The sequence below is a fragment of the Gamsiella multidivaricata genome (assembly GCF_025024155.1).
Source record: "Gamsiella multidivaricata strain RSA 2152 chromosome Unknown BC939scaffold_14, whole genome shotgun sequence".
NCBI lineage: Eukaryota > Fungi > Mortierellomycota > Mortierellomycetes > Mortierellales > Mortierellaceae > Gamsiella > Gamsiella multidivaricata.
The window spans coordinates 345,415-371,466 of record NW_026251722.1 but is presented as its reverse complement, the minus strand read 5'-3'; the positions used below and the strand labels follow the sequence as shown (position 1 = coordinate 371,466).

The 26,052-nt window shown below is 48.0% G+C and overlaps 9 protein-coding genes across 9 annotated transcripts; 4 read left to right on the top strand and 5 right to left on the bottom strand.

The window, feature by feature from the left end:
• The first annotated feature begins 292 nt into the window (after positions 1-292).
• BC939DRAFT_443453 (putative secreted lipase) lies at positions 293-1,538 on the top strand. The gene is made up of 3 exons (XM_051554543.1): positions 293-1,076; positions 1,166-1,269; positions 1,362-1,538. The coding sequence occupies exons 1-3, from the start codon at positions 391-393 to the stop codon at positions 1,454-1,456; spliced, it is 885 nt and encodes a 294-aa protein (XP_051414993.1). The 5' UTR covers positions 293-390; the 3' UTR covers positions 1,457-1,538.
• Positions 1,539-2,720: 1,182 nt separating this feature from the next.
• On the bottom strand, positions 2,721-6,681 carry BC939DRAFT_394196 (armadillo-type protein; the record flags this gene model as incomplete). Its single annotated transcript, XM_051552134.1, has 13 exons — positions 2,721-3,125; positions 3,225-3,377; positions 3,477-3,665; positions 3,755-4,463; positions 4,567-4,702; positions 4,766-4,871; positions 4,966-5,165; positions 5,264-5,351; positions 5,400-5,937; positions 6,022-6,083; positions 6,186-6,258; positions 6,360-6,460; positions 6,553-6,681. The coding sequence occupies 13 exons, from the start codon at positions 6,679-6,681 to the stop codon at positions 2,721-2,723; spliced, it is 2,889 nt and encodes a 962-aa protein (XP_051414992.1).
• Positions 6,682-6,938: 257 nt separating this feature from the next.
• BC939DRAFT_483441 (Pex12 amino terminal region-domain-containing protein) lies at positions 6,939-7,956 on the top strand (the record flags this gene model as incomplete). The annotated part of the gene is made up of 4 exons (XM_051559179.1): positions 6,939-7,139; positions 7,221-7,368; positions 7,485-7,621; positions 7,726-7,956. The coding sequence occupies 4 exons, from the start codon at positions 6,939-6,941 to the stop codon at positions 7,954-7,956; spliced, it is 717 nt and encodes a 238-aa protein (XP_051414991.1).
• BC939DRAFT_61986 (uncharacterized protein) lies at positions 7,717-8,542 on the top strand. The gene has a single exon (XM_051561789.1). It carries the CDS (start codon positions 8,053-8,055, stop codon positions 8,473-8,475), a length of 423 nt encoding a protein of 140 aa, XP_051414990.1. The 5' UTR covers positions 7,717-8,052; the 3' UTR covers positions 8,476-8,542.
• A 197-nt stretch (positions 8,543-8,739) lies between these two features.
• BC939DRAFT_394191 (uncharacterized protein) lies at positions 8,740-13,001 on the top strand (the record flags this gene model as incomplete). The annotated part of the gene is made up of 14 exons (XM_051552133.1): positions 8,740-9,099; positions 9,202-9,343; positions 9,462-9,620; positions 9,720-10,041; positions 10,120-10,246; positions 10,340-10,670; positions 10,779-10,882; positions 10,971-11,075; positions 11,168-11,283; positions 11,379-11,688; positions 11,779-11,967; positions 12,068-12,187; positions 12,285-12,360; positions 12,475-13,001. The coding sequence occupies 14 exons, from the start codon at positions 8,740-8,742 to the stop codon at positions 12,999-13,001; spliced, it is 2,988 nt and encodes a 995-aa protein (XP_051414989.1).
• A 78-nt stretch (positions 13,002-13,079) lies between these two features.
• On the bottom strand, positions 13,080-15,435 carry BC939DRAFT_443447 (uncharacterized protein). The gene has a single exon (XM_051554542.1). The coding sequence runs from the start codon at positions 15,269-15,271 to the stop codon at positions 13,124-13,126; it is 2,148 nt and encodes a 715-aa protein (XP_051414988.1). The 5' UTR covers positions 15,272-15,435; the 3' UTR covers positions 13,080-13,123.
• A 1,342-nt stretch (positions 15,436-16,777) lies between these two features.
• On the bottom strand, positions 16,778-17,986 carry BC939DRAFT_61927 (uncharacterized protein). Its single transcript, XM_051561788.1, has 4 exons — positions 17,813-17,986; positions 17,569-17,728; positions 17,360-17,480; positions 16,778-17,272 (listed from the first exon to the last, which is right to left on the bottom strand). The coding sequence occupies exons 1-4, from the start codon at positions 17,903-17,905 to the stop codon at positions 16,903-16,905; spliced, it is 744 nt and encodes a 247-aa protein (XP_051414987.1). The 5' UTR covers positions 17,906-17,986; the 3' UTR covers positions 16,778-16,902.
• Positions 17,987-18,299: 313 nt separating this feature from the next.
• BC939DRAFT_61915 (uncharacterized protein) lies at positions 18,300-19,380 on the bottom strand. The gene is made up of 4 exons (XM_051561787.1): positions 19,111-19,380; positions 18,669-18,939; positions 18,534-18,572; positions 18,300-18,437 (listed from the first exon to the last, which is right to left on the bottom strand). Exons 1-4 carry the CDS (start codon positions 19,315-19,317, stop codon positions 18,349-18,351), a joined length of 606 nt encoding a protein of 201 aa, XP_051414986.1. The 5' UTR covers positions 19,318-19,380; the 3' UTR covers positions 18,300-18,348.
• A 2,195-nt stretch (positions 19,381-21,575) lies between these two features.
• On the bottom strand, positions 21,576-25,911 carry BC939DRAFT_526712 (uncharacterized protein). Its single transcript, XM_051561380.1, has 16 exons — positions 25,717-25,911; positions 25,452-25,606; positions 25,233-25,341; positions 24,992-25,140; positions 24,635-24,895; positions 24,400-24,531; positions 24,259-24,309; positions 24,110-24,178; positions 23,901-24,017; positions 23,760-23,817; positions 23,358-23,660; positions 23,061-23,277; positions 22,774-22,973; positions 22,326-22,678; positions 22,039-22,230; positions 21,576-21,947 (listed from the first exon to the last, which is right to left on the bottom strand). The coding sequence occupies exons 1-16, from the start codon at positions 25,736-25,738 to the stop codon at positions 21,813-21,815; spliced, it is 2,523 nt and encodes an 840-aa protein (XP_051414985.1). The 5' UTR covers positions 25,739-25,911; the 3' UTR covers positions 21,576-21,812.
• Between the last annotated feature and the right edge of the window lie 141 nt (positions 25,912-26,052).

Below are 26,052 nucleotides of genomic sequence, written 5' to 3'. Positions count from 1 at the left end.
CCAGAACAGTGTTGTATCACAAACACTATGTCTATTTGCTTGACTGCATATCATCCCCAGCATGAGATCCGCGCAATGAGTTTTATGCATAACACGATTACACAACGCAGTGCAGGGTCAATGAGCTTCTGTTCCTCCAGCATCCCTGAGTCCGCCTTAGACAATTAGACCGTCGTCAGGAAGACTTTCGCCATCTAATTTGTCGGTCTTGGTCAATAGTCAACCTCAGCAGATAGAAAAAAAGATACAAATACTAAGACGATCTCCTACATTTTTTCCTACCATCCTCATCCTCATCCTCATCTCCCGAGCGCCTCTCCTCTCCTGGAAAAAAACACCCACCACTTCCTTTACGGACTCACACAAAATCGATAGTCAATCAACCCAACCATGAAGTTCGCGATCTCCTCTGTCATTGGTGCCGCTTCCGCCGCTGTGCTTATGGCATTTTCGACTATTCAAGTCTCTGCCTTGCCCGTTAACAGCGCTCCCTCGCCCTCAGGCCTTGAAAAGCGCGATATTGCCGGAATTAACAACTACGCCTGCAAGCCGACTGCTGCCCACCCTCGCCCCGTTATCCTGGTCCATGCCACTTTGCTTACTGTCGACTCATGGAGCGACATTGCCCCAGCGCTTATCAAGAACGGCTACTGTGTTTTCGGCCTTACCTACGGAAGGTACAAGAACTCGACCTTCGGAGGTCTCGCTCCCATTGAAGATTCTGCTCAAGAGTTGGCTACTTTTGCGGACAATGTCCTTGGCAAGCTGAACGTGACCCAAGTCGATATCGTTGGCCACTCCCAGGGCGGCATTCTTGCCAGATACTGGATGAAGTACCTGGGTGGCGGTGGCAAGGTCTACAGACACGTCGGGGTCTCGCCCATTAACCATGGTACCACCCTGGACTCGATTACTACGTGGGCAAAGGCTTTCAAGATCTTTGCGCCTTCGCAGGTCATTTCCGATTTCTTTGCGCCCTCGTTCTACCAGATGGTTGACAGCTCGGACTTTATCAAGAAGTTGAACGCGGGAGGAGACATTGCCCCTGGTGTTGTCCATTCGAACATTGCCACCAAGTAAATAATATTCCTATGTGCAGGGGATATATGTTTGTAAAGGTATATTGATGCTTACCACAGCTTGATTTATTCCCTAATAATTACAGGTACGATGAGGTTGTAACTCCGTACCAGACCTGTTTCCAGAACGACGCTGGTGTCACCAACATTGTTCTCCAGGATCTTTGCGCCCTGTCGTTGAACGAGCATCGTAAGTAGCTTGCTCATTTCTATCATTTATAGGAAGTGTTATTTGCGGAGATTTTGAGCTGACCGTTCATTTATTATTCCCTTCGCCATCAGTGACCATGGTCAACACCAAGGTTGTTCTGCAGTTCATCCTCAACCAACTCGACCCCACAACCGCCAAGACCGCCAACTGCCTCTCCTTGCTTTAAATAAGGAACCATATACCAAGGCCACTTGATGTATAACCCATCAAGGCCGTCATTACTATCCTTCAATCTCTGAAATCTTGACCTTCATTCTTCTCTCGAATTATGCACCTTCATATTATCCGAAACTACCAGTATAACCACAATTATGGGGTTCTATTTTTTTTTTCCTTCATTCTTTTTCTATGGTGCATGCTACATAACCAAAAAGGTAGCGCTGGTCGCCGCTAATAAAGCATGAGTGCCTAATGACATGTTGCATGGCCACGAACCAATGAGCAAAAGTGATTCTGAATATCCGTTTCCCTTTTTGGAGAAAACAATCCACTTGGACCAGAGGACAAACCTAATCATTAAGTGTCAAAGCGCGGCAAGCTACCCAAATCATGACACACCACATGAAGAACGCCACAGTAAAAGGTACCAGGACCACCGACGGGGAGATTTTCACTTACTTTCTTCACTTGCTTTATTCTTATATTTGGTATTTTGTTTTAGCAGTTACTCTTGGTGGGTAAGGTCTCTTGCTTAGCAAGCGAGCAGCGATACTCATGAGATGCTTATTCGACTCGGAAATGCTTCCTTTATGGGAATTGTGCTTGAGCAGGTTGACAAAACAATATCAGGGAGACTGATCTGATGAAGGTGCAGAACGTACAATTTGGATTTTAAACATCTCGTAGGTCGGCTTCTAACACTCTCGACAGAATTGAGTGTGAAGTCAACTTGGTGGCAATTATGGTTCTGATAATCGTCGGTGCGGCACTATGTGCGGATGTCTATGATGCAGGCGTGTCCGGCGATGATCTCGTCTGGGCTCTAATTGTGCATCATGGCATTCAATCCTGCCGTTGCAGGATTTAGCAGGGAAACACTGTGCTGGATCAGGTTTGGATATTTATGCTAGCCTCGGGTCTCACGCTTCTGGGAGCTGTCTTCACATGATTCTTCATCCTCGACTACACCAGAGGGAATCTGGGCCAGGAGGACGAGAAGTTCAGGCAGTGCCTGATTGGCAATGGATATAATCTCTCATAATTCGTTGAGGCTGCTGTAGTGCCGAGTCCAGGTTCGCTCGAGAGAGGGAAGCAGGAGGTGGAGCCGGAGTTCAATGTGTAATTCTTCTAGATATTTGTTCTTCTGTAGCATACACCTTCATATCCTAGCGAAATATGTACGTACAACTAATTAAAGCCGGAATAGTTTCTTAATGCTTTATGCGATATATTATACTCGATTGCAAGAGCAGGTCTAGCTTCTCGTCTTTTTATCTTAGTAAAGGCCCCAGTCCCTCCAGCATCAATGGGTCGACCTTCGACAACCACTGCTGCTGGAACGCATCTGCTCCACCGTTCAGCCGCTCGCAATCCACAATTGACGCCTTGACATAATGCGCCAAGTTAGTCGTGTGAACTGGATCGCGCTTCAAAAGCTCACGTCTTCGGATCACTTCCGCGGTTTCCTCGGAAGTATCGTCCTCATCGTCCTGGAGCTCCCTCCAGTACACAAGCGAGTCACCAGATCCGTTCTCATTCACTTCGTTCAAGACATCCCCCCAGATGGCAACAAGTCGGGGCAGGTGCTCCAAAACAGAAGGATCTGATGTACGGGTCATAGCCGTCAAGCCCATTGCGTGCAATTTGCGGTACTTGGGGTGGGAGACGTTATCAAACTAATGGTATCGAATGGAAATGAAGATAAAATGGTTAGATTCGAATGCGCAAGTCATCTTTGAAATGCTTTGGACAGACAGATGGTCTTCGCTTAGTACCTTCTCCATCCAAAAATCCAAGAGGGCACTCAGAAGACGGGGCTGCCCGAACTGCTGACCAGCATTATTGACAACATTAGAGAGATATGTGGAATCCTCAATTGCAAGACGGGCTAAGAAGCAGAGGTACTGTGTCAAGACTACATTTGTTTCCTAAAGCTCCAATTCAAACAGCCTATCCGTTAGCCATATAGTCAAAGGCGACATCAGATTTCAAATTAGCAATAGGCGCAGACATCATGATCTTCCCACCTTCTTAGCCATGATGACGCTTAACACCTTGTTCAGCAAGCCTGAAGTCACATAGAGTTCTCCTGTAATGCGAATGGAGCATGTAAGGGCCGTAATATCCATGAACTGCATAATCGCAACGCTGGCTTCTGATCGAAGGCCATCCCCCATGAGACCAGAAACTGCGCTAATCAGAGCAGATCCTGCAATCTAAGGCAATGTTTATATCATACTTGGGTAAGAATACAAGTTGGTAGCTTCCACATCAAAAGCAAATAGCAGTCTATCCTGTCGCTTACCTGGAATGTGCGTTCAGCATCCAGCATAAGATAGCTCTGCAGGATCTTGAGCATAGTTCTCATATGATCCATACCCTCTGAAAGCAAGGTAACCGCAGCTGGCGCAAGGGAGAGGAGCTCATCCGTGGGCTGGCGTGCAGTCTTCAGGGTCGCCAACCACAGCTCGAAACCATCCTCCATTAGATAAATATGAGCCTCTTGAGAGGGATCGACACTGAGGCGAATCAGTGGCATCACAAGTGCATGAAGACCAACCGACTGAGACTTCAGGGACTCCACCAACTTAGTCATGATAACAAGAATCGCAGACTGAAGAAGATTTTGGTCCGCAGCCGCCTGCCAGAGTGGAGGCAACAGCTCGATAATTTGCTGAGCGTATGGCGTGATGTGCTCATCCATGCGCTCCACAATCATGGACATGCAGTTCAAGATCTTCATCCTGCTATCGGGCTCCTCGACTTCACCCATGATTTGCTTCAGCCCTCGAACAGACTGCTCCAAGAACGGCGCAAATGTAGATGGTTCAAAGTCCCAGTCATCAATGGCCGCCTTCAAGTTTTGCGTTGCAGCAAGACGGACAGCTAGATGCTCCTCTGGCCTCAAAAGATGCAGCAAGATGATATATACTGTTGGGCGTGCTGCCTTGGATACATTGACGCTGACCCACTTCCCAATCATCCATGCAATACGTCGTCGAATGACCCGGAAACTAGAGGAAGTGACGTTAGAGAAAAAAAAAAATAAAGATAAGAATGACATTGTTACGATATACAATATTCAGTATTATGTGGTAGCAAATTCAAGGAACTAACCTGGGGTCTGCATTCTGAACCTCTTGGGAAAGCTGTCCGTTTAACCAGCTCTCGAAGTCAATGGCACCATACAAATCATGCGATCCCAGTCCGATGGCACAGTAAATTGAATCCTTGAGAAACATATCCGGCATATCTAAAAGCATAAAAGAAAGATTTAAAAAGAGCACATTATGGAGCAGCACCAAATCATTTATACAGGAAAGTCTCTTACTTGCGGTGGATTCTGCCAATTGAACAAGAAGTGGACTCAGCTGGGCGCGATGACTTGACAGGAGGTCCATGAACACTTTTTCCGCGCATGGCTAAAGAAAAGCAGAACAATGTGAGCACTAAGTCATGGGTAATATACATGAGGTCAACAGTCCAATGCTCGCAATTTGCCCATAGTCAACATACCCGCAGCTGATACTTCCAAGAGTCCGCCTCTTCCTCCAAAGTCCACTCTTCCGGATTCGAGTCCCACTCTTCCAGATCATCCTCGGTCAGTCGCATATACTTAGTAATCAGGATCTCGGCAAGCTTGTTGGTGGTGTCTGGGGTCATAAATTCGTTCTCGATAATGTGTCTGCACTGGACAACAACTTGCTCCGGATCCTCTGTATTGACAGGGTAAAACGGAAAAAGCGGTTAAGCCCTTTCCGCGAAGCTGTATCTCACTCATTCTTAAATAGGTTATTAGCGGACGAAATCTTACTATCACTGAGAATAAATTGCGGGTCCTTGAGCGTCTTCTTGATCAATAACAATCCCTGGATCAAGGTCGTCTGGGCTGAAGCTGCTCCCTGCTCATTTTTATGTGCTGCAAGTAAGCCCCAGTAAAATCGAAGAACATCTCCCGCGCCTGGTGTAAGAATGAACTGTCTTGGGTGGGCGTCCATGAGGTCCATGTAGAACTTTCCGATGAGTTTGATGTGTGAGTCCACAGCGGTAACCAAGAATGAACACTGCTCCGGGATTGCTTCCTTGAATGTAATGAACTTTTGTAGGTGTTCCAATGCCAGTCTAAAGAAAGCAACGGGTCCTTCTGTGGCCGAGAACTCTGGGAATCCGTGGACGACGACCCTCCTCAGGCACTTGAGAGCCATGTGGGATGTCTCCAAGCACCCGGAAATGACTTCAATATTGGTAGTATTGGAAGCAAATAGCATATCAACGTAGCGAACATATATATTGACAACGTTTGAGAACAAGTCTGGTGCAACCTGTTGAAACTGTCTCCGACCAGCTGCTAATGTCTTTGAGATAAGTCCTTTGACAATGAGATGAAGTGTGTAGAGCGATCTCTGCTGGACAAGTCGAGCTCTTGAGTCGGATTCATTCGCAGTCGACGAGCGTATAATTTCCAAGAGTGTTGTCAGCAGATCGGGCCTAGAAGTGAAGGTCAACTCGTCAGTGTCCTGCTTCAAAGTGTGGTGAGTTCTAAAACATGCAAGGGATCTAATCAGCACATACCATTCCAAGGGAAAGTCGATTCGAGCGATCTTGGCAATCAAAACGGCGTTCTGGGTCGCGAGCTATAGCGTTGTTTGAGAGGATACAATTTTCATGGTCAGAGCCATCCAATCCATGTTCAATTAATAAAGTGCCTTTGGCAAATAGTATCCACTAAACCTTACAGGCTTCTGCTCCTCATCCAAGGCGGACAAGAGACGGGATCGAATCTCGACCTTTTCTTCAGGTGCAATGGCGCTATTTTCAAAAGAAATCATGATCAGCACTATTAGAGAACCTGTGCATGGTGGCAAAGTCAGTGCGCTCGCGGATATTGGATGGAAAGCAAGGGGGCATACTTTTTGGCAGTCTTGCGCCAGTACTTGTCGATGCCGTTCTTGAGATAAATGATAGCCTGCCAACGGATGTTGGTGTCCAAGGTTTTGTCGTAGAAAATGTCCTGACCGCAAGTGAAGACAATAATGGGTTGTTGAGCACGGAGGAGTTGAGGTTCGACTGCAAAAAAAATAGCTCTTAGACGCCTTTCTTTACTTGGAGCGTGGAATTGAACTGAGGCGTGGTCTCCCACTGCTGGAGCTGAGCGACAGCGTTCTTCATACGGCCCTGCTCCTGGGATGCAGCCTCGGCCAGGACGGACAGCAGGACATCTCTCGCGGACATGGTGGAGAAGAATGTGATGCAAGGCAAAGAGAGGGTGGGCAATCGATCAAGAGCTGTGCCTTCTTTTTCGTTGAATGGATAGTAAAGTAAAAAGCCACTCTTCTTTCTTTTCCCCGCCTGCTTCAACCTCACTGAAAGACCTACCCGCCCTTCTCCAATCACCCTCCTCTTCCCTTCCTACCTCCTCCCTTCGTCATTTACTCTTCTTCTTGTTTTTATACCCTACGCCCAACAAACTATCATATTCTTTTCGAGCCATGAACAATTCGACACCATTCTGGGAGCCGGACTGGAAGCGGGTCCAGGCCCCACTCTCTGCGCTCCGTCGCCAACTTGCATCGTTCCCCTCCCCACCTCTCCGCATCATGAAAGTCAGTCAGTTAGATGCCGAACTGCTCGATGAGGAGCTGCTCGAGACCATGAAGGAACAACTCTGGAGTGCATTCTCGCTTTTCAAGGTAAAAACTTGCTTTATCTCCGACACATGAAAATTCTCGTGCACGAGACAGACTCTGATCGGCTCACGTACCTTGTCATAGCCGACCCTCAAGGAAAAGTTCAAGCCCGAGCTGGTCTTGGCGCTGAACTTGATCATGTACAAGTTTTCGATCTACGACATGGGCGCTACCTATGGTTCTCAGCTGCAAAACTTGACCTACAGAAACGAACGGAAACACAGCGGAGGCCGTAAGTTTGGATAGCTCTTTCGGCTCTTTTTTTCGTCGGATCAAAGTGTCACTGCAAATGTGACTCCGAGGGAATTTTGTTCCTGACCTCTTTATGTGGGCAATTAATTGCGCTAGTTCAATCCACTGCTACTGATGCGCCCTTGACCAAGACGCAAAAGATCACGTACGGCGTAATTACGGTTGGCGGACAGTACATCATGGAGCGTTTGAATCGCGTCGTGACAGCGCAAGGATGGGGAGAACTGCCAGAGGTATGCGGCCCAGCAAAAATGGGCGCAATAAAACATGGATCGAATATCAGACAGAAGGAGCTAGTCCAGGACCCTTACTCATACCATTGTGTCATATACAATAGGACAATATCAAGAGGAAAGCATGGAACTTGTTGCAGAAAAGCGGGAGCGTCTTCCGGATAGCCTCCTTGCTCAACTTTTTGGCCTTTTTATATGCTGGAAAGTATCGGTCTGTTTTGGAGCGTCTTCTTTCGATGCGACTTGTCTATGCTGACCGCAACTCAAACCGCCAAGCTAGCTTTGAGTTTTTGAATCGCCAGATGGTCTGGCATGCTTTTACAGTAAGAGGCTGAGATCATACCGATGCAATGGCCTTCAATTGCTGAACCGGGACCGAATTACTCAGTTACCCTCCTCGCTTTGCCTTTTGCCTTTCATAGGAATTTCTGATGTTCTTGATGCCACTGATCAACGTATCTAAGCTGAAAAGGAACGTCAAGAAGATGCTTCTGCCAGCAGCACTCATGTCCGCAAATGAATTGTCTGTTCTTCCAAATCACATTTGTGCCATCTGCCACGAAAATAACAACACCTCGGCGGCTCCAGGAACAACGACTTCTACCGTTATCCACAATCCATATATCACCAACTGTAGCCATGTTTATTGTTACTACTGCATCAAGACCAAGATGATGATCGACGATGAGTGGTGCTGTCTCCGGTGCAATAAGAGGGTGGAAGCCATTGCCAGATATATTGAGATTGCAGAGGACAAGGCCTTGGAGATTAAGGACGAAGACCAAGAGCTGGCCGACCCGGAAACAAGAGAAATAGAGCAACCCCTGGACAGCACGTCCAGTGAGAAGGCATAGATGAAATAAAGACCTTAGCGAGTCATGTGATGCTCAGCCGTTTGAACTTGAGGCCATGCGGTCGGGCTACCTTGAGACCAACCTCTGCAACTACTCCCACTCGAGGCAAACAACCAACGAGGTGTCAGCAAACAAGCAGCAGGCGATACTGGATACTTTGCAAACGCTCGAATGAGTTCAACACCCGGAACCGGCAGTGCAGCCGATGCGACGAAGGATCCATCCACGCGACGGACGCCTGGAATCACTCACAGTCCTAAGGACATGCACGATGGGCAGAACAAGCACGCGGCAGAAGTAGAAAGCGCGGACGATGGGGAAGACACCGCGGAAGAAACCGAAGAAGAAGAAGAAGAGGGAGAGGAAGAGGATGGGGAAGAGGAAGGAGAGGAGAACGATAACGAAGAGGAGGAGGATGAAGACGAAGAGGAGGACGAAGAGGAGGACGAAGAAGAGGACGAAGAAGAGGAGGAAGGCGATGAAACTGAGGAAGAGGAAGAGGACGAGGATGAGGAAGAAGAGGATGAGGAGCCAAAGCTCAATTACCAGCGACTCGGCGCAGGTATTGGGGATATGCTCAAGAAGGACTCAGCTAGTGCTACGACCGTGTCTGAACGTTTCCTGGTAAAGCACTACACACGCTGTTGCTTTTATTCAAGCTCATGGCGCGTGGACCCGATCGGACATTGATACGAAGAATCCCTCCTTATTTCAATTGGAATCTAGGCAATGGGGACACATTGGGGAGTGGTGCATATCATGGATTTTGAAGGAAACGAGAATCAAAAGTTCCAGGCTCACGCGGCAACTGTGAACGACCTGAGCGTAGACCTGGATGGAGAACACATCGCGAGTGCTTCGGACGATGGTAAGCGTGCCACTGGAGAGGCTGAAATCACCACTACCTTCTCGTGCTATAACTGAGACGCCCCACCGCAACATCGTTGCTGACAAATGTGCGATTCATTCTTTTCTCGTGACAATAGGCAAGGTGGTTATCAATGGGCTGTTCCAGAACGAAAACCACGTCTTCAACTACAAACGACCTGTAAAGGCCATTGCCCTGGAACCTCACTATGCTCGATCAACTTCCCGCCGGTTTGTGTCAGGAGGCATGGCAGGACAACTCATCCTCAATGAGAAAGGTGAGGTGCACCTATACACTGTGCAGGATTAAAAGTGGATTATTGGAGTGCAAGGAAGGCGCCACGAACTGATAACCTCTACAATCAATTTTTTCCTAGGCTGGTTCGGCAACCGAGATGTCGTACTCCATTCAGGAGAAGGTCCCATCTATGCTATCAAGTGGTGCGGGAATTTGATTGCCTGGTCTAATGACCTGGGAGTCAAGATATATGACACGGAGACGGAGCAGCGTATTACTTTTATCGATAGACCAGGATCCAGTCCAAGAGCAGATCTGTTCAAATGCAGATTGTGCTGGAGAAGCGAGACGGAGCTGCTGATCGGCTGGGCTGCTCTTGTCAAAATTGCAGTTGTCAAGAGTAGGCCAAAGGGTCAGATGAAGGCCGGTTTGCCTGCGCACTATGTTGAAATCACTACCATGTATGTCGGGCTTTGACGACCAGCGATGCACGCATGCTGTTCAGAACTAACCGGTGAGTGTGCTTAAAAATTCGATAGGTTTCAGACGGATTTCATCGTATGTGGTATTGCTCCTTTCAAGGACATGCTATTGCTTATGGCATATATAGTCGACGACATTGATGAGATTGCCCATATCAGTGGCACAGAACGGAGTGAACGCAAGGTATAATTTAAGCGATAATGTTGACAATTTGGCATCGGTATCATTCACGACAATATGTTCTTGTTATCTTTAACGCGCTATCATCTCTGATAGCTTGCGAAGCGACCAGAGTTACGCATAATTAACGCCTACAACGAGGAGATCAGCTCTGATGCCCTGACGCTACACGGATATGCGCATTACCAGGCCAATGACTACATGTTCGAACATCTGTCATCACAAGACATGTTTTATATCGGTAGTCCAAAGGATCTTGTTGTTGCCAAGGAGCGCGACTTGGACGATCATATCGAATGGCTCATGGAGAGAGAACGATACGAGGAGGCCCTAGGGCATGCTAGGGAAGCACAGATTTATGGAGGCAGCAAGAAGTTCAATGCTAGTGAAATCGGACAAAAGTATCTTGGATGGCTTCTTGATCAGGGTAAGTTATCGCAGCGGGAGTGCCATAGGGGTTCAAGTTGCCCAGGAACTAAGTCCCCGAAAAGTAAGCTTTGCCTGTTAATACTGGCATAATGTTTTATTTGTATAGGCGAGTACGATAAAGCAGCTACTCAATGCCCGAGTATCCTTGGCTCGGACGCGGATCTCTGGGAGCACTGGATCTATGCATTTGCAGAAGCACGTCAGCTCAAGGTGAGTGCTACTGTGTCAAGGACAGTCTGAGTCTGTGAAGAATGCGATTGTGACGGGAGAATTCTAATAGCTCTTTATTGACTCGTAGGCTATCGCAGGGTATATACCATTCAAGGAACCAACGCTCAGTGGCACCATTTACGAACTGGTCCTGGCTCATTTCCTCATGCATGACCAACAGGTTAGTTTACAAGTCATAATGCGGCAGCTGAAAAGAAAGCGAGCAGAGAATGTATTGCTTACACGCTCCTGTTGTGTCGTTGCTCTCCATAGTCGCTCTTCAAGACAGTCAAAAGTTTCCCTCCAGGCCTTTACAACATCCAATACGTCATCGTCCTTGTGGAGGACCGCCTTAGGCAGGACAAGGACAATGTGTTACTGATGGAATCCCTGGCGGAACTGTAAGCTCATTGAAACTACATACTGTCTCACTGCATGGCTAGCGCTTTGCCACTAATTTACATGCACTGTTATGGGATACAATCACAAAATATAGATATACCCGAGCAGACCGTGCGGATCGTGCGCTGGAATACTTCTTGAGGCTACGACGGCCCAATGTATTTGATCTTATTCGCGATCATGACCTGTTCTCAGCTGTTCGCGACAAGGCCGTCCTGCTGATGGAGTTTGATCAGTACCTGTACGACCAAAAGAAAATGGAAAGAGACGAGAAGCATGCTGATGAGGCCAAGGAAGCTGGAGGCACACCGTCTGAGGAAAGTCGTCCTCAGCCGACAGCCGAAGATGAGCTCACAAAGGGACCCGCTGTTCAACTTATGGTGCATCACACAGAGGAAATTCCGGTATGCATTACGCTCCTTTTGGTAGCCGATATGTTGGGACGACAACTGCAATTCCGATTGCATAACGCTGACTTGTTCTTCATGATATAGATCAAAAAAGTCGTTTCACAGCTCCAGGCTCACCCTCGACAGCTACATATCTACCTGCATGCACTCTTTTTGCGAGATCCGCACCTCAGTTTTGAGTTCCATGACTTACAAGTCGAGTTGTATGCTGCATATTCGCCAGCCAAACTCATTGATTTCTTGAGGGCCAGCAACTATTACTCTCTCGAAAAGGTATACATTGCGTCCGCCTCTTGGCAGGTCAATTCGCGTCTAAAGGGACGTTCTCAATATCGATGTTAAAGCCTGATTTCCTGTAAACCTGGTTCTATAGGCATATCGCGCTTGTGAAAAACGGGACCTTGTGCCAGAGATGGTGTTCCTGCTGGGCCGGATGGGCAACAACAAGAAGGCATTGATGCTTATTATCGAGCGTCTGGGCGATGTCGAGCGCGTAAGTTTAACGACTGGATAACAAGGACATTTTACGGCATAATCATGTCGCCGCATCAGAGCACTGACGACGCTATCCTTGCAACATCTTGTTTTAGGCCATTAACTTTGCTAAGGAGCAAAATGATGACGATCTTTGGGAAGATTTACTCAAATACTCCATGGATAAACCTCGTACGTTATCGAATACTGTGGGTAATTTGACAGCTAGGACAATTCCTTAGGCAATATCCTGATAGTGTCTCTCTTCTTTTTTTTCTTTTTTTTTTATGCACAATCCGATAATAGACTTCATCCGGGGCTTGCTCCAAAACGTAGGCACAGAGATCGATCCGATCCGCCTGATCCGTAGGATTCCCAACGGTCTGGAGATACCAGACCTGCGTCCAGCACTCCTCAAGATCTTGCAAGACTTCAACCTCCAGATGTCCTTGCGGGAGGGATGTCGTCGCATCCTAGTGAGCGACAGCGTTGCCATGGCGGATCAACTGCAGCGGTCTCAGAAGCGCGGTATTTCTTGTTCAGAAGAAACGTTGTGCTCTGGATGTCAGGAACCAATTTTTACCAGGGGGGAGAACCGTTTGCCGGGTTCACCAATCTCGACATTTGTGATGTTCTTCTGCAGACATGCGTATCATGACCGGTGTTTGTTTGCGGACGACGAGGATACGATGCCAAAGATGAAGTCGTCGTTGACAAAGATCGCATTAAGAACCAAGGCAAACCATGCGGCATTGATTCGGTCGAAGCGTGGACGCAAGCCATGCCCACTTTGTGTCGATCAAGCCAAGGTCGACCTCAGCTCAAAGGAATAGAAAGTGGAGGAAACGGTGTCTGAAGCGTGCAATAGTAAGCATCGTTATGAAAGCTGTAATAAAAGTCGTACGAAGACAATTTTGCAATAAGATATTCGTAATTAAAAAACTATGCGCAACGTCTACACGAACTGGTGCCGATACTGCTGGTGTTGCTGCTGCTGCTGCATCTGCATTTGCTCCTGTCGGAATAACATCTCGCCTTGCTGGACAACGTTGACCTCGGATTGGAGGTCTACCTGGGCGCGGAGCTCACGGACTTCCATCTCAAGGACATGACGCTGGAAGATCATTTCCTTGAGTTTCTTGTAGGCCATAGCAGACAGCATCTCGAACTTGTCACGGGTATCCTGCATCGATAGCATGTGTCGTGTTCGGGCGCGGGTTTCTGCGGCGAGATCTCGCTGCAACGAGGCAACTTGCTTCTTGAGCAGAACGTTTTGCTGACGTAACTGGGCGAGCTCATCGTCGTGCGCAGGAGAGGAAGGGGGTGAGGTGGAGGTGGAGGCGTCCGTGGATATGGTTTCTGTGGAGGTGGAGGTACTGATGGATCCAGTGCTGGTAAATGTTGTCGCGTTGGAAGAGAACGTGCTTGAAGAAGTCACGGCGATGGGACTCGTGGCTGCGCTTCGTGTAGCCATGGTCATAGGGTCGACCACTGCGGTCGTCAAGGTTGCTATTTCAGCGCCGTCCTCTTTGGAGGATGAAGACGTAATAGCCGCTGCAATTGTCCCAACATCCGTGGTTTGAAAAGACCAGTCCTTGACCTCGAGATCATGAACCAGGCTCTCGTAGGGCTCCGTCTGGGTATGAATGGGGCGCATGATACAGTGTTGGGTCTGGATCTGCACATGACGAACCTTCTTGCGGGAGACGGGCTTGGGCAAGGCGACCTCCGGAAAGTCAAGTGTCGTTGTGGATCTCGATATAGATCCAAATGAAGACCCTGACGTCGACGCCTTGTTGTCTGTGTTACCATTAGCACTCTTGGCCTGTTGCTGCTTCGCCTTGTGCGACGCAATCCTCTGCGTTAGTGCCTCTGCGACCTCATTCTCGTCCATGGGCGGGAGTGCAGTAGACGGTGCTGCTGGAGACCTCGGCGTGCTGAACGTCACCCTGCTCGTGCGCTTGGATCCAGTCCTCGACATGTCACCAGCACCACTCTCGGCCACACTCGACTTTGTCGATACTGATCGCTGCAGATTGTGAGAGACGTTTGCTTGACTGCTGGCAGATCCTCCGAAATCTGACACGGATGTGGTCGCGTCCTCCAGCACCGAGAGGCTGTCGAGCAGAAAAGGCGTGCTATCCAGCATGCTCGACTGCAAATGCGCACCCACTGCTGCCGATGTCCTCTTAGACTCTCCGGGGGGGTGCACCGCCACCAAAGCGCTCTTCAATTCATCCGAAACCTGACTCTGCCCTCTTGAAGAAGCTGTGTTGATGATGGAGCTAGCCGCCGGAGACATTAGTGCATTCGAGCCCCCAGCTCCAGCTCCATTTGCGCCGCTTGTTGGGTTCTTGTAATCAACCGCAATCATGATGTACTTTTTACCATTCGGCAACGTGGCTGTCGTAGCCTCTTCATCATTCTCGTCCCTCCCAGTAGTTGCCATCCCACTCGTGCTGTTAATACTGCTGCTCATCTCTGGAACAGAGGGCACTAGCATACTACTCCTCCGATTTCCATTTCTCAGGTCCTTGCCTGTCCCCCCTCCACTCCCACTATTGAGATTCGTGCCTGATTTCTTGGGGCGCAACCTCTGCAACAGCGACCGCTTCTTCTTTTCATCCTCGCCGTGTGTCGCAGTTGCTGCAGACAGGGTTGATAAGAGTCGTTGATGCTGACTACCACCACTGGCACCAATTGGCGAAGGCGGTGGCGAAGACCTGAAGAAAGCGACCAGATCCTCGGTGGTTTTTTTCTGAGCTCTATAGTCCGCACTCAAGCTCACACCATGTTTCTCGTCAGTGTCGTCGTTATCATTAAAGTTTTTGGCGGCAGCGGCTCGCGGTTGCAAATTTTTAAGGTAGGCTGGTTTTTTCGATACGCCATTGCCATTACTGAAAGTTGGGGTAGCAGGTCCTGCACCGGTCGAATCCATTCTGGAGAACTGTCTTCGTGAGGATGGTTGCACGCCAAAGATTTGTACGACAGAGCTGTGAAGGGATGTAACGAGGCGTTCAGCAGGTGGCGAATCCGTTGGATGTGATGCGTTCACTAGGGTAGTAGGTGGTATATTTGTTAATCTGATACTGCTTCCTGTCATAGAAGTGAAGAAAAGAACGAGATGAAGAAACCGGGGCTGTTACTCCTAATTATTCGGCCATTTAGCTGGGAGCTCCAAAAATAACAGGACTTTCTCCAGAGCCGCATCGAGAAAAAGGAAATAAGGGGAGAATGATGAGCAAGGCACATTCAACACAACTGCACAAGAGCCATAAAGACATGAATGACATCTCTTAAAAAAAAAAGGAAAAGGAAAAGGAAAAGGATGTAATCCATTTGAGCATCAAAGACCCCTTGATTTCGTTCAATGAGCCGCAAGAAGCTCAGCGGGAACAACGTTCTTTGGCTGGCATTTTCTCTAACGGTCTCGCTAACATGAAAGGATATAGGCTCGCTGCATTGGGATGAGGACGGGGCTCATTTTTGGTCTTGACCAGCAAAAATGTCATTGCAACCGCTTTAAGACGCTGGAAACAGCATGCACGGTATACGATAGCCTATGATGGTCATCCTAGCTCTGACAAGGGGGCTGTGTACACTGAACAAGAAATCGTGGGGTTCAGAAAGTATCCTGCCCCTTCCACTTGAAACATGGCTAGGATCCTTGAGACCAAAGTCAGCTCAAGTGTATTGTAAAGACCATCTATACATCCCAGTAAGACAAACGAATGCATACAAATGAACATATTGCTATAACAATGTTTATTGTTCGTCATCCACAACAACACTTTTGTTGTAGCAATCTTCACCGATAAAAGGTCGTGTCTACCCAGGATAATACTGACTCATGTTCGGTGTCAGTGAATTCAAACGCATCGTGAGTTCGCGAACCATGCCCTCCAGTCTATCGTTGTTCAGCCTCAGGGCGTCGACTTCGGCTTGCATGTACTCAAAATCGTCCTTCGACACATACTTTTTCGTATCTGTAGGGACCATTCCAGGAAAACCCGCGCTTGCTGCCCCTGCCGACACTGTCGATGGAGAAAGTGGTATATACTGATTCGCCGCCGCATGGAAGCGGAATAGTTGATTGGAATCCATTGTTAGAGGTCGAGGTGGGTTATTGCTGCTGTTGCTTGCTCCTGGGTATGGAATTGAGTGTGGTCTCGCTCCGCCTGGGAACGATCCGCCTTCAGGCAAGACTGCTGCATTGGTTATCGTTGGCGAATATGATGCAGAGAATGCTCTTGGGAACGTCTGACTAGGCGAAGGAGATGGCTGAGAAGTCAGCGACAGCGTTCGCGTGTGTCCCTGACTATGAATGCTGCCCATACTTCCTCGGTGTGGCTGTTGCGGCATTGGAACGGGTGACTCAGCCATCTGTGTCGGGCTACCGTTTACAGTAGTATCCATTACAGATTTTGTCGCACTTATTCTTCGGGATACAGATCCAACGCCCTGCTCCTGGTGCTGATCCTGCATAGCCACTCGTTTTTTATTCTTTCTTGGGGGGTTTTCAATCCTGTTGCCGTCCTCATCATACTCCACCTCATAGTCTTCATCCTCTTCATCCTCCTGTTCATTCTTGTCTGCATCTGCACTCGCCGGTAACTCGAGTGTCAAGGACCTCACTTGCTTTTCGATGCTAGATCAAATTGCGGAGTAAATTAACTGTCAATGCCAGACGCGTGATCTGGTCGCACTATGGTCCTGCTTGCTGGCAAGTTGCACTTACCTGGTGTTTGAGCTGCGAACAGACTTCAGCTCATCTTCCAGTCTTTGGATCCGGTCGGTGAGGGCACGAAGCTCAATGGTCGTCTGCTCTCTTTCTTCAGAAACCTGTTCGTCCAACTGTTTCAAACCCTGCTCCAGATCTTGTTTTAACACGTCCATCTGATCGGCCATATCTTCAAGCTCCTTGTGAATCTCCTCTTGCGCCTCGTGCATTGGTAGACTGTTTTCCTCTAACGCGAGAATCCGGCCTTGAAGATACTGCAGCTTGATGGACACACGCCCGAATGCCTTTTGAATTTTCAGGTTCCTGAAGCGGAGCTGTTCAACTCCTAAACGTGTATCGAGGTTCCGAGTGCGATATCCGCGCCTAGTACAACAGCATTCATTCTTAGTACAGATTGTATCTGTGATAGCATCATCGTTGAACCTGAATAATATTAAGCAGTAGCCATACCACGTTGCTTGAATTACTGTGGCTGCCCTCATGCCTTCTCGGTATGCTCGAATCCGCCGCCGGACAAGATAGCTTCTAAAGACTGCCTGAAGTTTGACAGCAGCTATTGTTTCCTTATCGGCTACAAATACCACAATAAAGAACAATGTTAAAATCATCGTCTCATCGGAGGCATAACGCATAAAACGGCAACTTCATCCAAGCCATACCACCCAACTCCTCCATGACAAGAAGTGATGCCTTTGGAGTGCTGATTCGCTCGCAGCTCTGGTGAAGTTCGGCCCTGGTTAAGTATTTGGTCGGCTTGACATTCCGCTTTGGATTCCTATGCCATGAAAACACCATTTGCCTCTTCAACTCCCGGCGGACCTATAGTAACCATCCAAATGGCGTCGCGTTTAGCTACGATGTGAGAGAATAATCTCTAGAACCTGACCCAGTCGGTTTCCTTACCAAACACCCTCTCCACCAAGCCTGGATCAGGATTGTCGCCGGCTCGTATTGCTCGACCTGTAACTGAATGAGGCCTCTCATGAATCTACGCATCTCCCGGACTTGCTTTTGCAGCTTTGAGACCTTGAACTGAAGTACAGGAAATTCGTCACCCTCTGCATGTTACAAAAAACAAAAAAAAAACAAAAAGGCTCGAGTTAGAGTGGTTTCATATATGCCCATCAGTAGATATGCTTGTCCATGATGTCAAATAGACACTACCGTCTGAATATTGCTCGAGATATACTTGCTCATCTTGATCATCCACCGGGAAGAACTCTGTAGTAGAGTTGAGATATACGCCGTCATTTGGGTTCGGTTCTGGATCCAAATGTGTATTGGAGGCGTATGAGCGGTGTTCTACGAACGACCCATCTGGTCTCTGAGAATAATAGCTAGTCTCACGATACGCAGTCGTAGCCACTGACTGATCTCGCTCACCGCTCACCTATAACCGTGCCAGCACTGGTGAGTCCATGTTGCCCCCAGTATATCTCTTAGGCTGAACTTGACTCACAACTTACATTGATTCTATGACCACCGTTAACTGATAGATGGCTCTTGTTGACCGAGTTATCATGTGCATCTATTGTTTCATCAGATTTAGCACACAAGGTATTAGAATGAGTTTGCATGTAAACCTGCTATCGACGATACCTTGCTAAAAACAATCCTCATTTACCTGCAATGAGCTCTACTGACCCAGGAGTGCCCATTACCCCTTTATCTTAAAAGAGATTAAAAAAAACGTAGGCAAATGCGTGAGTCAACCTATTGAGCCATACAGGCAGAACAACGATAAGCGCATTCGTTCTACCTTCGCTGGGCTTCTGACTAGCTGTATGCTCTTCCTCTTTTCGCAGTTCGTATTGTGGTTCACTCGAATGTTCATTGGCTGTAGTCTTTGAGCTGTCATCCGGAGGCAGTGCAAGACCTTCGGCTACAAAGCCGGTAGTCATTGGCCCAGTTTCCATGGTGCTCGAGGACGAGGTCGAGATTTTTGAGGCGCTGGACGTAGTTGTGGTCTGAAGCTGACTCTGCTGCTGCTTCAAGCTAGTGCGAGGCGTCAGAGTCAGATCAACTGACGACTATGATTGATTCGGATGAGTAGATGAATAAAACGAATTGTCAGGGCGCTCAAATTGAGTGAGCATGGCTATGGGTCTTTGAAGTTCCTTGTGCTACTCAGCGACAGTACTCGCTTGGTTGGAATGAGCCCATGCCTAGCTCTCTCTATTGTTGCGTGTATATGTACTTACATCGCCCTGGTGGAGATCATAGGCCGATGTCGAGCTGATGAAGGACCCGTTTGCATGGGTGTTGGTGGCAAACGAAGAATCGGATGCCAGGGCAGTTGCAGAGGTGAAGACATCTTTGGAGTGGGACCTGCCGGTGCTGCCACTGCTACCGGTGCGCTCGTCCTTTTTTTTCTTGCTGGCGAAGAGGCCCTTGATGCGCGAGCTCATGGCGTGTTCGTCCTGAGAGTTGGATGCAGTGCGGATGGAAGCGTGTGCAAACCGCAAAGGACGTGAGGGTTTTGTGTGTATGTCTCTCTTATGCTCAGAAATAATCTCCACATCTTCAGCACACCAACCCTAAAGAGGAACAGGCATATTTTGCACGCTCCTGCTCCCTTTGCCCCATCCTGTCCGGATGAGAGCCCCTGTTTTATCTGCGCCGTATGGCATCGGTATCGAAGACGTGTGCTCAAAGCGCGGAATGCGCGTTCCACCTCTTGACTGTGTAACTGCATTGCAGCGATGGGCACTTGGATTCAGGTTACCCCACCGCGCCGTGAACCTCAGCCGTTTTGACTTTGTTATGGACGATCCGCCGAGGCTTTGAAAGGTGCACCTATTCAAAACAGTATACGAGCGTCTGCGGCGACTTGAATTTGTCTTCCATAGCAACAATTTCGTATCGCCAGTGATTTTTCGCATCTTACCACTACCCCGTTGCGCATACACCGGTGCCTGCTGATTTGATCAAATAGACGGGAGGGATATAGAGCCTCGCACTTGGAATGTTCATATCCGAAGTCTTGGTGACATGATGGCAATGGCATCACTCATACCAGCTGTTAGTGAATGGCACTGCTCAATCCTCAGATAGAAGAAAGGACAGCAAGAATGGTTAGCATTAGCACCATTAGAGCCAAGGTTGTAGATAACAGTATACAGACACGGATTTGATGTTTAACGTCCTTCTGGGGCCGCGCATGCTGCTTGATACAATGCCTCTCAGCCGTGGACAACCGATCCCTGGCCCGCTTTATTCTTGTGCGTTCCTTGCAGTTGAGTCCAGCCGTATTCTGTCCCCTGAAGAAAGAGTGCAATTAGGAGAACGTGTGTATAACATAGCTGAGACATGAATATAGCTGTAGCACTGACTCTGGTGAATATGCGGCACTCCCGATGCTTTACAGCGCGCTTCATGTGTGAAGCTTCGTTACTCTGTGGGACATCTATGTAGCGTAGGTGAATGAATCAAAAAAAAAAAAAAAAAAAGGGAGCGCACGTTGCACAAACATCTTGAATAACACCCCGAAATGCTACGATGAGGTAGTTGTTGACGAAAGGAACTGTGCACGGACCATGTTGCGCGCAGGTTCAAAGGGCGTTCGAGTGCAAAAAACCTTCACTTCACCTTCCTTTCTGCGCCCATCGATAATTAGCACCCAACCACCATCATGACTGCCAATTCCTTTAGATCCTCTCATCCTTATTCTCGGCTTTATGCTCTCCTCTGCCTTCAACGAGGATAGGTCAGAGAACCCTCCGTACTCGCCAGAGCAATCTATGATCGGCCATGATACTGCCGAAGAAAACAAATCACCGCCGCAAGCACGCCATCCCACAAAAAACATGCCAAGCATAAAGTGGCAACAGCAGGGGTAGCAGCGATAAGAACAACGACTAGGATAGTGATTAACGGCCGCGGTCTAGGCCAGTAATGGTAACGAGTAACCTAGCTCGAACTTGTAAAATGGCGTACCTCGACCACAGCTGGTTCTCACTTTTCAGATGTCCACGGCAGTGATGCCTCGGATCTGAGAAGCACCTATGAATTCATACGTTTCGCATGAGGGTCAACATCCGTGGCGCTGAACTTGTCATGGTATTTTTGGAAGGGGAGTCAGAGGATGACGTGTGGCGGTAGTGCTGCGCATAGAGATCCTCGTACTTGGATGTGTCTACGCGAGCAACATGGCTGCAACCAAAAAGATGCAGGAGGGGATCTTCAAAGACCATGAATAGGAGCGAGGTTCATCTATTCTATTTCAGGTAGCTCTACATCTCGATGCCGGAGCCTAGCGGTGGGCTATTGTTGTTATTGTGGACATAATTTTGTCATATTAGAAAGGATGGTCCTTAGGCCATTTGCGATGAGATGGTTCATTTACGCTGAGGTGGAGGAAAAGAAAGCAAAAGACCCACCATCGAATCTAGGTAGCAGACACGGTTGGATCCTATAATACAGAAACGGTCGTGTGCTTTCGGCGAAGTAATGACGGTACTTTAAGGGTCGAGTATCTCCGTGACCATAAAGAGCTGCGAATTCACTAGGCGTGGTCCTGGCTGATGCTTTCATAAACTGGCCCATTGTGAATAGGTTTATTTGTAAGCTGCAGAGTTATAGGAAAGGCGTCGAGGGCTACCTAAGATAGATAGTAGTAGCGGAAAAACAATAAGGGATGGAGAGGGCAAAGGCGAGAGGGAAAGAAGGGGTTGCCTTTTTTTATTTTTGTAGATTTGAACTCAGCTCGACGCGTCTTTTGCGCTCCGTAGGAGCAACCCACTGATGCCCACCTATCACATAGGGCTATCTTTTCGTTCTTGTCAAAAATGCTACGAAGAGCATAAAGACGTTGTACATCATGCATTCCAGCACTGTTAAGCCCATTCATGGAGCTGGCGCCACTGGCTGTTCTTTGCTTCAAAATAAGGCTATTCTAGCCACTTTATTCCTGGCTTTGATTATGAGGCGCAACCTCAAGTGTCCGGAGCTCTTTCAAAAACGCCTTGATCACTCGCTTTCCTGAATTAAGATTTTGCAACCTGATTCTCTCATTGTTCAAGTGGGCCTGATCGGAAGACTACAGAGTAACCAAGGGTAAGACATGTAAGACTTTAGTTCATGCTGTATAGCAAAAAATGGTACCATAACTTCCAATGAAAATAATATACCTGGCCCATGGGAATGTGCACTGCAGCTGCCTTCAAACGCTTCTCGAGCCATCGGATTGCTGGCACAGATCCACCCTCGCGGATGAACAGTGGTTTCTGACCCCATTCTTGTTCGACCGCAGACTCTGCGGCCTTGAAGAAGCGGTCCTCAGTGTCGCCTAGCCACCAATCAGCAACCACTTTGATATCGACCTTGATTGGCATAGTACTCATAGTATTAGAAAGGCACTCATTGGTTCGGACATAGCAATTCAGACATAGGCGAAATCATTGATTGTAGCTCATACCTCAATGTCATTCTCTGTATCAAGCTGTCCAAATACTGTGCGGACGTGCTCCTCGAACGACTTTATGATTTCTGCCACTTCCTGGTCAGGAACAACGCGCATGCTGACCGACGCCTTGGCAGATCGGGGGATGACGGTTCTGTTCTTGGGCCCAGAGACATCGACTTGGTGGATAGTGAGCGATGGGTTGCGCCAGCGAGCCATTAGTTTTTTCTTCAGCTCCTCCTTTGTCACTCCAGTTGCTAGTGGATCCCAGTGACGCTGTCCGGAAGGATTGTTGAACATATCATCGACAATTGGATCGTAAAGCGCGTCCTCGTGTGCAGTCAAAGGGCGAATGCAGTCGTAAAATCCTAAACCAGTATCCAGTGGCAATGTCATGTTAATGACCAAACGCTAAAACTTCGAAGACCAAGCTGAATAAAATGGACGCCACTAAGATACCAACCTGGGATCTTGGCGGTCCTATCTGGGTTGACAAGCTCTGACAGCACCTTAACCATATCAATCAAAGGCTCTGAGACCGCGCCTCCGTCGACGCCGGAGTGCAGATCCACATTTTTGCTGTTAATAGTCAACGTTGAATGGATAACACCTCGAAGGCCATATGTCAGGCAAGGAATGTCCTCTCCAAGCCAGTAGGAATTACTATAGTTAAAAATAAGATATCTTTCCAATGTTAGAGGCACAAAAAGTATCAAAAGACTCATTGCATAGTAGGACATCGCTCTTTACCTCAGCAGGATTACATCTGCTTCCTGAAACAGCTCTATGTTTTGTTCGACTGCTTGGAAAAAGCCTACGCTTCCATTCTCTTCTTCGCCTTCGATCAAGAACTTAACGTTGACATCCAATTGCTGCTCCTCTTGCAGCTCACTTGCTGCAAAGATACATGCCAGGATCGGACCCTTGTTATCAGATGCACCACGACCGTAAAGATATCCATCCTTCCCTATGAAATACAGAATATATAAGATGTTCATACGGGCAGCACTGAAAATGAAAGTCAACGAAATGCAAATCACTACACACCTGTTAGCTTGAAAGGAGGATGGTCCCACTTCTTGATGTCTGCTGCTATCACATCATAATGGCCGTAAAAAAGAACATTCAGGGGGCGCGACCGTTCCTCCTCTTTGGCTGATCGGGCACTGAACTGTCCGTATACGAGGGGATTATGTCCTGGAGCACCAGGGATGAGTCTGGATTCTGCGCCGAGTTGCTGCAACACCGCCTTTAGAAACTTGGCACCGCGGCGACATTCCTCCAGCTGAGACGGGATTCCAGATACTGTAGGCATTGCGATCCATTTTTCCAGAGCGTAAAGCATTACATCTAAGAATAATATAGTGAAAAATGCATTGAAGCGCTGATTAGCCAACATTATCGTGAGCAATGTCCAGTACTCACAAATTTCGCAGCAGAGCGCATTACCTTCTGCCGTAGATTCTACAGAGTCGGGCTGGGTGTTTCCCTTTGTGATGGGCCAAAACTATGAGACAAAACGATCGTGTCAGTTGTCACGGAGTAATGGTCCCATATATGACCTTGTTAGGCAATGAATGCTGTCCTTACTTTGATCAGTTTGTCACTAGCGCCGCTGATCAGGTACTCGCTTGTACTTGTCAAAGAGAGGACGCTTCCATTGTGATCGTGCCAACTCTGCAAGGGTTCGAAGCTACGGTTCCATTGCTAATTTTACAAACATTTACTCAGCTTAACGCAATGTATGAGCCGTTCGCCACATCATGCATGCAGCATAGACAAATGACACCATTGGGTACCTTGACAACGCCATCTGCAGATGCACTGTACACCTGGGATTCTCGTACGACAAGCGATAGAACATCATCCTACATACAATAATGATACTCAGCAAGAGGAATCCAGCTCACTCCATGACCTATAATTCAACTAAGCAGCGCTCACTAACCTCGTGCGCGATAAGGGAACGGATCAATTGAAACGTTTCCAAATCAAAGATCTATTTTTTTTAGGAAGGTGGATTCTTAGTATCATTGTGCTCTCGTACTCTGGCACGATGCAACGCCTCGATTGTAAGTGGCGCCCTTACCTTAATATTGCCGCCTTGTGAGCCGCAGAACAGGAAGCCATCGTGAAACGCCAATGTCAAGGTGCTAGCGTCGACTCCTGCCTTGAGAGTCCGGAAGGGTTCAATTGCTCTGCCTTTGTGTAGTCTCCAGAGCTACCGTTCGAGCATTGGGCAAAAGAAAACAATGCAGTGAATACCAATCAGAGGAGGTTTTCATAGTATGTAAAGGTTGCAAGCGATTTCTCTTCCATTGTACCTTGACGTCTCCTTCTCCTGATCCGGAAAACAAAATATCTCCCTCCACATTTGGCACCTTTCCAAGTAGCAAGCAGTACACGTATCCAAAATGACTGTTCTGATAGATGCGCGAATCGGGTATGCTGTAGCGCGTCACTTGGTCGTCCGACTCCCTCGCATTACTGGCGCCATCAAAGAATCTTGGTAGGTGGCTCCGAAGCGAGTGGGTGATATTGGGCGACTGAGGAACATCCACCCTGAAATCCGAAAAATCGAACCACTTTTGAAGATAAACATTCAGTCTGTGAGCTCCAATGATGCGAGTTTAAAGGCCAAAGGCCGCAAAAAATGCCGTTCATTTGAGATACTACCATACCTGGATGCTTGTGTTTTGGCATCCGATGTACATAGTATTTAGCGAGTCAGAAAAGACGACAGAGAATACATCACCGACATCCTGGCTAGAGTGAATATGATAGAGGCAATGGAACGTCTCGGTATCCCATACTCTGACCGTGCCATCGCCTGTTTATATTGAAGGACGGAATTGAGCTGGTCAGTGTTTCGTTCAGCCCTGGTGAATTGTTGTTGTAATCAGAAATAGATCTTCGCCATACCTGATGAACTGAACAGCCATTTTCCATCCCCACGTAGGGTAAGGCAGAGGATACTGCCGAGATGACCCTTGAGGTTTGCTTTGAGCTGAAAGTGCTCCAGATCCCAGACCTTGTCCCAGAAGGAAGGGGTCATTTTGGGTAAATACATATTTCTGACACACAATCACGACATCTTCGATATAAAGTTCGCTTGTGGGACAATCGGCTGAGAGGACATACATGGATATCGGAGCTGTGGACACCCTGGCCACCGCTAAACAACAACTTTTCTGTCGCAGCCAGGGATAAGACCGAATCTTCTTCCTGTGTTAGCGTGTGAAGACAATGAGCCTGAATGCCATTGCCAGACAAGGAGGGACTCCGAGAGAGACTGGCTGTTATGAGGTATGCAAAAGCAGACAAAAAAGAGAGTGCAAAGGTGAGCAAGTAGAATGTCATTCGTCGTAAAAATGAGAGGAAAAAGTATCAAGTGATGTCTTTTTACAGGCGTCATGTCGATTGGACATGGTTTTAGACGAGAATGGGTACAAGGATGGATGGGAGTGATGCGGTGATGCTGAAGTGGGAGGGGATCACCGTCGAACAGTCGAGTGGAGCGGGAAAGGACCTACTGGTTCTTCAGCCAGGCCTCAGCCACTCCCAGATAGGACAGGGACAAGGACAAAGAGGACGCGTGAAGTCTTTTTTTCATTTTTATGGAGACGCGTTTATCGCGGCAGTAGTAGCTATGCCTACTGAGTAGGCCCCTGTTGGCCTACTGACAAAAAAAAAAGACGCGTGCGGAGCTGAGCAGGAAACATGTCTGGCTGATAAGGAGAAC

Excerpts from the sequence above, each read along its gene's own strand:
- BC939DRAFT_443453 (XM_051554543.1), top strand. The coding sequence starts at position 391 with ATGAAGTTCGCGATCTCCTCTGTCATTGGTGCCGCTTCCGCCGCTGTG. Across the intron at positions 1,077-1,165 it reads CATTCGAACATTGCCACCAA|GTACGATGAGGTTGTAACTC; the intron begins GTAAATAATATT and ends TAATAATTACAG. Across the intron at positions 1,270-1,361 it reads CCTGTCGTTGAACGAGCATC|TGACCATGGTCAACACCAAG; the intron begins GTAAGTAGCTTG and ends CTTCGCCATCAG.
- BC939DRAFT_61986 (XM_051561789.1), top strand. The coding sequence starts at position 8,053 with ATGTTCTTGATGCCACTGATCAACGTATCTAAGCTGAAAAGGAACGTC.
- BC939DRAFT_443447 (XM_051554542.1), bottom strand. The coding sequence starts at position 15,271 with ATGACAGGAAGCAGTATCAGATTAACAAATATACCACCTACTACCCTA.
- BC939DRAFT_61927 (XM_051561788.1), bottom strand. The coding sequence starts at position 17,905 with ATGCGTAGATTCATGAGAGGCCTCATTCAGTTACAGGTCGAGCAATAC. Across the intron at positions 17,729-17,812 it reads CTTGGTGGAGAGGGTGTTTG|GTCCGCCGGGAGTTGAAGAG; the intron begins GTAAGGAAACCG and ends TGGTTACTATAG. Across the intron at positions 17,273-17,359 it reads ACAGTAATTCAAGCAACGTG|GCGCGGATATCGCACTCGGA; the intron begins GTATGGCTACTG and ends CTGTTGTACTAG.
- BC939DRAFT_61915 (XM_051561787.1), bottom strand. The coding sequence starts at position 19,317 with ATGAGCTCGCGCATCAAGGGCCTCTTCGCCAGCAAGAAAAAAAAGGAC. Across the intron at positions 18,940-19,110 it reads ATGATCTCCACCAGGGCGAT|TCGTCAGTTGATCTGACTCT; the intron begins GTAAGTACATAT and ends AATCAATCATAG. Across the intron at positions 18,573-18,668 it reads TAGTCAGAAGCCCAGCGAAG|GGGTAATGGGCACTCCTGGG; the intron begins GTAGAACGAATG and ends TTTAAGATAAAG.
- BC939DRAFT_526712 (XM_051561380.1), bottom strand. The coding sequence starts at position 25,738 with ATGTCCAATCGACATGACGCCT. Across the intron at positions 25,342-25,451 it reads TCCACAGCTCCGATATCCAT|GTCTGGGATCTGGAGCACTT; the intron begins GTATGTCCTCTC and ends TTCTGGGACAAG. Across the intron at positions 22,231-22,325 it reads ATACAGAGAATGACATTGAG|GTCGATATCAAAGTGGTTGC; the intron begins GTATGAGCTACA and ends ATGCCAATCAAG.